This window comes from Lasioglossum baleicum, chromosome 6 (assembly GCF_051020765.1).
Source record: "Lasioglossum baleicum chromosome 6, iyLasBale1, whole genome shotgun sequence".
Lineage (NCBI taxonomy): Eukaryota > Metazoa > Arthropoda > Insecta > Hymenoptera > Halictidae > Lasioglossum > Lasioglossum baleicum.
Window position 1 is genome coordinate 11006455 of NC_134934.1, and position 12039 is coordinate 11018493.

General features: G+C 46.6%; 1 protein-coding gene across 3 annotated transcripts in view; it reads right to left on the minus strand.

Annotated features, from left to right (window-relative positions):
- Positions 1 to 12039, minus strand: part of Syn1 (Syntrophin-like 1) — a 441570-nt gene that overhangs the window by 29109 nt on the left and 400422 nt on the right. For all 3 annotated transcript variants that reach the window (XM_076425899.1, XM_076425901.1, XM_076425900.1), the window contains one exon: positions 7198 to 7421. In XM_076425899.1, coding sequence (XP_076282014.1) covers positions 7198 to 7421 — 224 coding nt within the window. The remainder of the gene's footprint in view (positions 1 to 7197; positions 7422 to 12039) is intronic.

Here is a 12039-nt window from a genome sequence, read left to right on the forward strand (position 1 = left end):
CGGTTTTCCGTCGGAAAAATAGGTAAACGATGGGCGCAGTCTCGCCCCGTAACACGTTTTTCATCGAAACCCCCACGCGACGGCGAACTTTGAACTTTCATCCCCTTAATCACCACTCTTTCGCGGAAGGACACGCACCTGTGAGCGCGGAACAAAACCGGAATACATATTCAACGAGGCCGCATGAAAAACAGCCACTTAAACGACCCTGGTCCTCGGTCCAACCCCCGCGCTCCCCGCGACACTGCCGCTTATCCCTGAAACTTTATTCCCCGTGGAAACAACTTCCGTATCGGACTCACCCCCTCTATGGCGGGCGGCGGTGGAAAGGTGTGGGTTGGACACAAGGGAGATGAGGTTCGCGGTTGGAAAGCTCCTTGCTTCAACCACTTCCGCGAAAGGATTTCGCCGAGCCACCAAACGAGTATAGATCGGAACTCACGATTCCATTTTCTGCCGGTTGATTCGCAGCCTGGCCTATTATCTGGTTTTTTACGAAAACAAATTTGCTTTGTTTGTACACGCTCGTGTTATCTAACAATATCGAACGTACACGTTGCGGAAGAAACTTTTCGAGCAACCTAATAAATGAATGTGGTCACATGCCAGAAGGCGGTCGACAAAACCATCGATAGCTAGGTTCTGAATCTTGTTTACATCTCGTGCGTTACCCCCGTTGTCGTTTAAATTGCCGTCGTCGCCAATGGGGTGATTAATTGCGCCGATCGTAATTAACGATTTAGCGCCGGTGCTCACGGAAACTTCAGGATCACGTTCGAGCGGGTGCCTGGCCCCCTCGACAGTGATCGCTGCTAAAGTAATCACCGAAATTACCCCCCGAAGCTCGAGCAACTTGTTCGATTATTAATTACCACGGAGAAATATCGCGGGTAACGATACCCTTTATCGACGACCCGGAGATGTGTGACAAATTCGCGGAATTGTGTGAATCGCGTTATGTAAAGACGATTCTTCGTTTATAAACTGCTACTGCTGAATTATTTGAGCCTTGAATTATAGTCAAATTTATAATACCTTCCCGTACGAATTAAATGTAGAAGATGGCAGTTTATGATAACTGTACTCGAGAGTCTAAGAATAAATAGGACGTAATCTCGATACATCGATAAAAATCTATAAATATCAAAGACGTGAAACGCATACGATCCCTACACTATTTCTTCTCTTTTGTCGTCGGCTTGAAAAACCAATGTATTAAATTCAAAAAAGGAGTACAAAATCAGGAGAACAATGTTTCAAATGAATTTACTGTTGTATGATGCTTCATTAACACCCACGTCAACAGACAGAACGTCACATACAGAAGAATGCAAATCAACCCCTAAGATTCTGTACGGTGGAGTAAAACATCGCGGAACAAATTCGTACAACTGGAGTCTCCTCGAAGAGATCCCATCGGGGATGTCGTCGCCGGGTCGTTACCACCGACAGCGTGATAAATCACAGCGCATCGATCGTCGACTATCAAGCTGGTTCGAAGTCGCAGCAACCACCCCCGCAATACTGATTCTCGCTTTAAACGTCGCCGGGACGATCAATCGAGGGGTTGATCGTAATTAACCGGGGGCTCGCTAGGCTTATAAAACTTAAGGACCGTGATCTTCGAGCAAACCACCAGCAGGGAGGGATGGCGACCTTCATTCCTTGTGCGAAACACGGGGTGGCTTCGATTTCGAAACGCGAGAGAGAACGACTGCTCGGTTAATTAATAGCGAAGTGATTAATCGTCCGAGGCCCAGCTACCCTCGTCAAACAAGCCTGTCTGACGGTTTGTGCTGCCTCTGGATCGAAAATCGAAGGGGTGATTGGGTAGCGAAGGGGTAGTTCTGATCCTCGTGACGCGCTTTTGTCTTCGGACATCGAGATTTATGGAATCGAACCAGTTTTTCGAACTCCGAAATCGCTTATCGCGCGAATCTTGGTCGCCGATCCGTTCGGAACCCTTTCCACCCGTTTTCCAGCCCCTTTCCTTCGCCGTTTATTAATCCTCGTCGATCCGAGCGGCGTTCTCTGGCCCGGTATTCGCTATCGGGCAAGATTTCCGGCTCGCCACGCAAAACATGCGGTCGATAAAACGCCGCACGATCCGCGTATGGTTTCATCCCTTAAAATATAGCCGCGTTGGCACATCCGGGAGGGTGGGTGTACCCTCCGTTCGCCGCAAGTCGGTTCCAAAGCGTCAGTTCCTTTCGAACGAGGTTAAACGCACGTGATTTATGTAAGAAGCTCGGTCGCGCTCGAAAGAGAGACAGCTCAAGGGGTTGCGAGGGGGTTGCGGCAGGGGGTGAAAAGAACGAGTGACGTACCGTCAGACGTAGATATGGGAATTTCGCGGCATTAGGAGGCGGCTGGTTCACGCGACGTCTACTCGCGACGATTCTCGCGCTATTTCACCGGCGGATCCGCTCCGGGAGAAATCAGCCCCTCGGAGTTGTAGTGCTTGAAAAATAGAAGCACTTTTGGGGGTCGCTACCCCCTGGACCACGGGCTTCAATTTTTATTTTTATAATAATGACCTGACTTTTTGCTTTTGCAAACATGTTCATCATTTATTGTGAGAAGAATGAATAAGATAAACATTGATTTCACGCCTTACTTTCACTTCGTTACATTAAAAACGACATTACGGAGTTCTCAAATTTCTTTATAAATGCATAAAGATCCGCAGTCTAATAATGACAAATACTCATTTAGAATTTCCGGTAACAACGTCAAAAATTTCAAACTTCAATCTTAATTTTCGGTGACATAACTCCGAAAAAACCAAACTATGCACTCGACAGTGAATCAAATACAAATGTCCCGCTTAGATGTCAATTTCCGGTGGCTCTAAATACTAGAGCATCGTAGAGCAAGCGATTATTCGGCAGAATTCCCGTCGGTTCGAATTTCCGAAAATAGCAGCAGAACAAAATCGACCGGTGTAATTTAAAAAATCGTCATCAATGGTGATTTATCGTCGCGGCCCGATCATCCCCGCGCAGCCGACTTATCTTCATTAACAGGGGATGAATTCCCAACGATTGGATTGTTTCAGCGATCCGGGGATCGAGCGCATTCACAGAAATACCGTTCGAGTTTTAAATATGACCGGTAATCGTAGCGGCATTAGCCGGGCGCCCGGCTATCTCGCGATCATGCTCTTCTCCATCGTGGAAATTTCATTGATTCATGCGGACGGAACACGGTGTCCACGGTTTAATTTTTCAGCTGCGTTGTGATATTATATTAATCAACGCGACTGCCGCGAAGGCTTCCTCGACGCTCGTTGATTGTGTTCGCCGACAAGCATTTCGTACATTGAACGCATGAAAATAATTAAACTTTTCTTCCCGGTGCAAACGCACTCTCGATGAATGAACGTGTTGGAATCAACCTTTCTGAAAAACGACGATTCCGCACGAAGATTGGGTAGATTATTGTTACAAAGCGAATTACCTGTCCCCGTCGATGTAATACATTCCTTTATTTTCGTTTGATGTGCCAGTTGCATTATCGGGATTCAATACAAAAATTCATTTTACATTTGACTCGTTGGCCATTGTTGTTTTCCAATATTCATTACGCCCGGTGAAAACTGAATAATGGCAACAACAATAATAATTATTTATTCGACGGTTGGCTCTTTGACGCGTAAGGAAAAGTGATTAACAGAAAATAATGAGAATGTTGCGACGCGCGTAGTGAAAATAAAGGTCTAAACAAAGGTAGAGAAAGAGAAAGAGAAAGAGAGAGAGAGAGAGAGAGAGAGAGAGAGAGAGAGAGAGAGAGAACAGAAGGTATAATAGATTAAATAAAAAGTAAAAATTGTAGCCGGAGCGCGCGTACGAAGGGAATAAAGATATAAATAAAGGCGCACAACAGGAGAAACAATATAATAGGTAGCGGGAAAAATTGTGGCACGTATGAAGAAAATAAAGACATAAATAAGGGTACACAGCGGGAGAAACAATATGATACGTAAAGTAAAAATTGCAGCACGTACAAAGGGAAATAAAATAATATGAGGTAGTAGAACGGAAGGGAAAAACATAATACTTAAAATTTGATGAAAACCGTAAGTACACGGGAGTGCGATATAAAATCTAACGAGACCGAATAAAGCCAAAAGTATATAAAAGTACGATATACAATTTAAGGAGACCGAATGACGGTGAATTAAAAATAAAGTGGTACGTATTAAGGTTCGAGGGACTCGAGCGAAATGCAGACGAGTAAGAAAGCGCTGGTCCAACGCTATTAATAATGCAACAAACGTCTGGTTAAATGAAAGATACGGGGGTAATTTTCCGTCTGCAGTGTCAAGTATGAACGGAAGAATTAAAACTCGTGGGTACGGGTCGCTTAGAGCCGCAAAAATGCTTGTGCATCGGATTTCGAGAAAGGCAGAGAGAGAGAGAGGGAGAGCCGGTACACCGGGAGCGAGTCCTTGCTGCATCCTTGTTTCCCGGCGTAGAATTAACCACACCCTCGAGCTGTCTAGAAGCTCCCTCGGCCCAGGCTGCATTAACTTTCCGGATCGCGAGCACCCCCTGCGAGAGAATCCAATTCCAGGGAATGCGGTCATTCTCGCGTCTCTTTTCCCACCGCGCTCCCGCCCGTCTTCTAGCGCCTAGCTTTTCTAAGCTCGAGGCCACGGTTACACGCTCCTCGAATCGAACAAATGGACTCGTCTCCCTTGCGGACGGCCCGGCATCGCCGGAATAGTCAGGGGGAATTTTTCGGTGAACGCTTGTAACGATAAAGTCGAACCCATTGGACAACGTTGTAGTCGGTCGCGTGTCTTCGACCGGTTCTAATCGACGTCAGGCTTCAGGAATTCTGTTTTTCGAGATTGCATTCGCGGGAGGATGCTGCGAACACTTCTACGGAAATGTACGAGGATTGCTGAATGCCATATGTCTTCATATAAAACTGTTTCCTGCCTCGTGAATAGACTGCGGATCTTTATGCAAAATAAACAATGTTTGCATTGATTGCATGACAGAGGAAGCGAAATAAAAATTTCTTTCTTCTTTTCATTTATGTGATGAAGCTGAAACCGGGAAACCTGAATACGCTTGATGTCTTTAAATCTTTTTAATATGTCCACTGCTTTAAATTGTGCAAATCCGTAGTCTATCCATGAAGTGTTTAATCTGGTTTAGAAACTCTCAATCGAAAAATCTGAATTTTCAGTACACTGTCAGACCGGATTACGTTTACATAACCGGCCGACAATGAATTTAATCTGTTGCATAAACTCTGAACCCTGAAACACGATCTCCCCTTAAACCGGCTGAACAAACCCGATTCACACGGTTCATATTAATTCCCCGGACGATATCCCACCTTTCTAATTCATTCGTTCCGGGTTAAATCGAGTCGAAGCAGTTCCGGCCGCAGTAGGTGAAGCCAATTTCCACGTTCGCAGCCGATGGAAATTTTTGCCGCTGCCGCAGCTTCTAAATTCTATCCTCGGAATCGTTGGCGTCGGTGGTTCCCCCGTTTAACGCAGACCCGGCGCTGCCGCGTCGATAATTACAATCGATACGTCGCGAAACGAATCGTGGCTGTTTCTCTCCGTTCCACACCGCTCCTCGCCGCTTCTCTACGCTTCGCTCTGCTCAGTTCTGCGCCGCGTGTTAGCGGTCCGTGCACGTAACACCCCCGGACCGCCCCCGCGCCGATACGAACACTCGAGCGCACGTATAATAGTCTTAATTAAAATAGTGGTCTAACGAACACCGCTAACTGCGGTAATCCGACGTGCCTCATTGGTAATCCCACGACCGTACCGGCGAACACGAATGCGTTAGGTTGGCCCTATGCTGGTGGCTCCATGGTCTGGCCTCATGGTGTCTGGCCATGGTCTGGCACCATCGACTAGCTCCCTAGCAATGGACCCAACTGCTCCCAGCAACGTTACCGCGCGATATCAGCCAGACGTACGAGCCACGACGTGACACCTTCTCGCCTACCTGTCCGCCTAACACGCCTGTCTGCACAGTATCACGAGGATGATCAGCGTGTCTCATCCGTAATACTTGCTCACCTCTATGCATACGGGATGGAGGATCTATCTTATATACCAAGCTCCCCGTACTCGGGTTAAAGTGTCCTAATGTGTTTGAGAATTCCGATGATTTATGGCGCTAGGCGATGGCCATCCTATGCTCGCGAAGAACTTGCGCGTTCGAGGCCCTGGCTGAGCTAAATTACTTGTGCTAATGCTGTTGTGGGTAATCATTTAAGATTTGCTTGGCTGTGGAGAGGCTCCAATGTCTCGGCCATCATGATTTCGATCTATTTTATAGATTCTTGTACTGCAATTAGGAATTTTTATCAACCTGTCTGATCAAAGTCAGTCCACGCTACTGTTCTACAATGAATTTTATTTCTTTCACAGTATCTCGATCCTAAAATATGATTTTCCATTATACTATCCCATCTACACTACTTGCCCATCATCGAGCCCCTGTTTTATAAACTCTGAACTCTAAACTCAGAATAACCTTTTCAATATTCGCAGGTAATAATTGGACTGCGGATTTATAGGTTATACAAATTTTCTGGAAAGGCTGGAGTATCAAATTCGACAGAATTCAGTACGATTTTAAAAATAGGATTTGATTTGGTACCACTTTCTTAAGATTTGTCTAGAAAAATTGAGAATTCCATAAACATCCTGAGACAATTATTTCATCATCCTGATAAAACCTAAATAATAAAAAGTAACTAAAAATCCTCGATAAATATTTGTTCTCAAAAGTATATGTGCTCAAAATCCTTTGACTGTAAAAAATAAAGAGTAACTAAGAATCCTCGAAAGCATATGCTCGAAAAAAATGTCCACATTCTTATAATAAAAAGTATTGGGTTGGCAAGAAAGTAATTTCGGTGTTTTTTGAGGTGAACTAAAACCGAATTGTTTTGTTCAAGCAATGAACTTTAATCAGTACTACGATATTTTCCATTGTGTTGTTATGAGCGCGGAATTATAAAGCTACCAGAAAGATGGCAGAAGATCATCGAACAAAATGGCAAATATTTTATTGATGAAAGTTCGTTGCTTGGATAAAAAAAATTGGCTTTTATTTCACCTTCAAATACCGAAATTAGAGAACTATCTTGGCAACCCAATAACTAAAAATCGTGGCAGTATGTACAATTAAAAGAGAAATTGCGTTCACTGACCTGGTAGCAATTAAAGGGCACGTGATGCTCGGTGAGGCCCAAGCTTCGGGGCTCCACGGGGCGCACTCGTAGAGCCTGAGCTCCCGTCCAGAGACCGCGCCGAAAACGCTGCGCCAACCCCCGGTGCATCCACCCCCGAGTCCGAATCCGCTTCCAGCGCCTCTAGAAGTGCTCGCGCTGCTTCCGGCGCCGTCCTCGCTGCTCTCGCTACTGGCGCGTCCATTCTAGACAGAGAGAAAATCGCGCGCATGTAGCTCGTAAATCTTCGTTAAGCTAGATCGTCTCCGGAAATCGCGATCCGGCACGATTCCCTCGTCCCGGAAATGTTTCTTTCGAGGACACAGCTGTGAGAGTATGCGTGCAGGGTATGCATGTGTTAAAGCGTCCGTTGTTCTTCTCCGCGTGCAGAAACGATTCGTGTGGGCGACGAAATTATGCGCGACACGTGGACGCGCACGATAACACGGCCCGGGCACACGGAATTCGCGATTTCGCGGTTCCGTGAAAGTGTGAATGAAAACTGCAACGACCGCATTCCGGCTGGAGAGAACATTCCGCGGCCGGACAACACACGGAATGAGAAGGGCCGGAATGTGGAAAACGCTGGTCATCCAAGGTCATTGTACAGCTATGCAACGCCGTCCCATTTGGAAGAAGATAAAGGGGAGCCTTGTAAGGCGAGCGAAGAATGGTTTTCCATAAGTTTCAGGTCGTATTAACATTCTCCGTCCTTCTCGCCCTCCTCGCGCGTTCATCATTCGGGATTTATGGCGACGTTACGAGTCTTGTGGGTGGGGAAACGATCGACTGATGAAGCTCGACGTCGGTCACGGCGATATTTCCGGGAATTGTCAATGTGTCGGGCTTATTGACGGACAAATATTGTGCCAAGCGGGAAAATGTTCGTCCTACATATGATTAATAACGGTACGCGGGTATATTCCGGCAACAATGGTAATAGTACACTACTCTCAAGAAAAGAGACAAACACGTAGTTAGTAGATCGCAATGATGAGGGGAAACTACGTGCCAACATTTGTGGACACGACCCTTTAAAACGATAGTGGCTAAACACGACTTGCCACGGTGGGGGTCAAATATTGGTATTTACTGCACAATTTACAATATGCGTGTACGGCGGACAACTATGGCAAAAGGTGTGTGCGTGCATGGTGCGCAACGGTATACGTCTAATAAGAAAGAAATGTATACCAACTATTTAAACCATTATAGTTTAGAATTTTGTGAATGCAAATCGTACATCATTCGGGTAACTGAATACCGAAAATGTGCATTCGTAGACACAGCTGTACAAGATGCGTGATACTGAACAAAAAAGCGCAGAAAATCAGCTTCACCGCGACGAGTACCAAAAAGAGGGACACTTTCGCCGCCGAAGTAGACGCTTTCGTTGGGCATCTCCAGAAGCACCGGAGTAAAAGTTGGGGCGAAGAGGGGCGAAGAAAGAGGTGGGAGCTTTCCATTGTTATCGACGTAGAAAACAGAAGAACGCATCGGCAGTTTCTCCGGTTCCCATTGCATTCCAGACATGCGTCGGGCGCAGGCAAGAACGCCTTCTTCGGAACCGGAGGCTGGATAAAACGGGAAGAGACAGCGTGATGCGAAGACCTGTAAGCGAGAGAAAGAGAACGGAAAGAGAGAGCGCCGGAGAAAACTGCAGGAAGAAGCGGTAGCTACGAGAAATGTAGCCTCATAAGTGTCAGCCGCATTTTCCCGTGGCACTTACGAGGAGACAATATCGAGCGAGGGTCCGGCCGTTCCTGCGACTGTGTGCCATCGGCGTTCGTGGTTTTCGCTACGGAACGGAATGCGAGGACACAATGCCCTTCCATCCGACCACCCACCCACCCGACCAGCCCCATAGACCACCCCCATACGCCGACACCCACCCCTTCTCCCGCGGGGATGATACATCGGGGATTAATTGAACTGTCGAATATTGACATTCCGTTGAAAACCGTGCGTGTTTACGTCGTGATGGTTACATCACGTTCCGTGTCCCACGTCTCTCCACCATCCGAACCCGTTCCGACAACCCCATGGCTTTCTCCGGACAACTTTTCAACCCTTCGCTCCGCTCTCCATTATTCTCCGAGAACGCCTCTTTATTTGCCACGCGATCCACAGCTTTTGAGAATTTGTTACGGGAACTAGGGAGTTGTTCAGGTAGACACAATTTTATTTATTTATTGATCCGTGTCTGCGTAATCATGAAGCGACGTAGTGGTAGACCAATATTTCTCAGCGGAATTGATATTATTTATATTTATATTTTGTATTGTAGGAATATGGATCGAGAAATGGTCGACAATCGAGAATCGAGAATCGAAACAGCGAGCTTTCTTCTCGCTGTCAAAGATCCCGCGATCGGCACTCATTTCATTGCGGCATCTCTGGGTGTGAATGTGTGTGAAGATGTGTGAATGCGTGTGAATGTGCGTGAGATTGAATGTCCTCTGTCTTTAAATAGTTTCGAATGTTTTATATAATCAGTTGTTCTTTGTACACAAACGTGAATTGACGTGAATAAATCGTTAAAATCCTTCAGTATAAATGAACTACTAATAAGAAATTGATGTATCAGAGGTTCGGATACTCGAGATTCTACTGTACTTTATTTCTGAATAATAAGATCGGTCTCCTCTTTCAATAAAACCCAGTGCCTCGTTGGACAAATAGTTAGACGACACGCGCCGGGATATATAACTGTATCCACCGACTAGAAAATTGCGTAAATGCCAGCGGTAGTCGCGCTTTATTATGGTCTATTCCCTTCCATTTCCACGTGGACATCGTTCCGATATGTTCAATTGTCGTCGACCAAGGTCCAGACCGTGTAATCACCGCTGTCGAGTCTGCGGTTGCCAGTCTACGCTTCGGTTTTTATATTTCGGTGTCCCAACGGACGACGGGTCGGACATTCTTCCATTAGCCGAGGCAAAGGCACTGTCTGCTATCATGATATCCGCGGGTGCAGGGACAAAGGGCTGTATCCGTAGGACACACACGTGTCCCTTCCGTCCCCGAGAAAAATCGACGGCCCGTCGAAACAACGGCAATTAGTCGCGTCGACGTCCAATAAACCGTGGAAACCGTTTCGGCGGGACGCGCGCGCGGCTCGTTTCTCTGTCCATTGTTCCTCTTTGAGTGCAAACGATTCCTTTGATCCCATTGAAATAAAAAGAGACGCTCGATGTCCGCCGATTTTTGATCCGCTGCTGCGCCATTGTCCCAGAAAATGTCCGCGGAATTGCAAAACAATCCTTCTCGTGGAAGATGATTAATATCCGAGAAATAATTTCGGTGTATTACCTTTTACTCGAGTTTGATGAAATTTTCAGAATATTATAGAAAATTTATTTCGTAAATTTTCAATATAGTAAAATAATTGTTCTATGTTCCAAATAAAGATCCACGTGTTACGGTCCAATATCAAAAAGCTATGGTTCTTTGAGAAGTGTGCCAATATTATTTCACAACTGAACTTCCAGTAACGTACACAATAACCACAAGGAGATAGAAGTAAATATTTGGACCGCATGTTTCGTTCTCGTTCAGGGAAAATTTGTCGAACGAAAGCGAGTTCTAGGGAGAAGAAACAATTTCAGGTAGAAAGAGGGCAACATTTTTGTTTCGCAGAGAAGAAGTAGGCAGGAAACGTGTTTCACTTCTCCGGGCGGTTCCCTCGAGCTCGAAGGAAATTAAGCCAATTAACCCCTCGCGCTCGAGATTTTCCTTCGTGCCTGGCAGCCGTCCAACAGTCCGCGTTTCCGGAAAATGTACTGACTTTCGGAAGGCGGCGCGCAACCAATGAAACTTTCAACAATGCGGCACAACTTTTCGCCGGGGACAATCGTTTACGAGGTAACTGCGGCCAAAGCGTCTCGAACAAACATTGTCCTCTATTTTTTAACACTTCGCTCCTCTCTCCGCTTCCATTCTGCTCTCCGCTCTTATTCGATTCTACTCCGCTCGATCTACAAACTCGCGCTACACAAGGTGTTCTATCAAATAACCACCTAAATGTGTCGCTTGTTATTATTATAGTAATAGGGAAAAATAGTAGGCAGAAACTTTTATTTCCCTCTCGATCCTAATCAACTTCTTTTTTGTGCATTGATCACTTCACACTGAACAGCGGTTTCAGACAGCAGAAATTCGAATTTTAACAATTCCACCGATGGCTACGTATATCCACTTTGTAGCGTTTCAGTGTGCTGCGAGGGGTGCAATAATCTGAAAGGAGCAAGGGGTAGCACTCGCTGAAAAGCGTGGGTGGATCGCGATGAATATGGTTCGTTGGGCGCCGAGTGGAGCGTGTAGTCGATCGGTCGATTCAATCAGCTCGAATTGAGAATGTTCGACGGTTAGGGCTCTGGTGAATACGGGGCAACGCGAAGAAAGGGGGTGGCGGCGGCGGCTGGCGGCGCGGGGGGTTGGAAAACTCGCGATACAACGAGAGCACAATGGCTCGATCGAGGAAACCGCAGACGCGAGGCGGGAAAAAGGTTTCCCGGCGATATGGATAAGGGGGCGGGCAGGGTCGCGGGGGATTTCCGAGGGCCCTGCGCTGGCCGGAAAATTCCCGGGAAATTCGTTCGAATCAAGGCCGGTCGCGGGAGCACCGTCGATCCTTCGGATCCTCATTTTGTTTCCTCCTCGGCCCGTGTCCCGTGCTTCACCGGAAATCCAAATTGAATTCCGAACGGTGACGGGAATTATCGCGGATTGTTCGATGTCGAATCGCGATCGGCTGCGGGCACGCGAATTTTCCTCGGCCGGTTTTCGGATTTGTTGCATCGCTGTTCCCCTCGGTTCCAT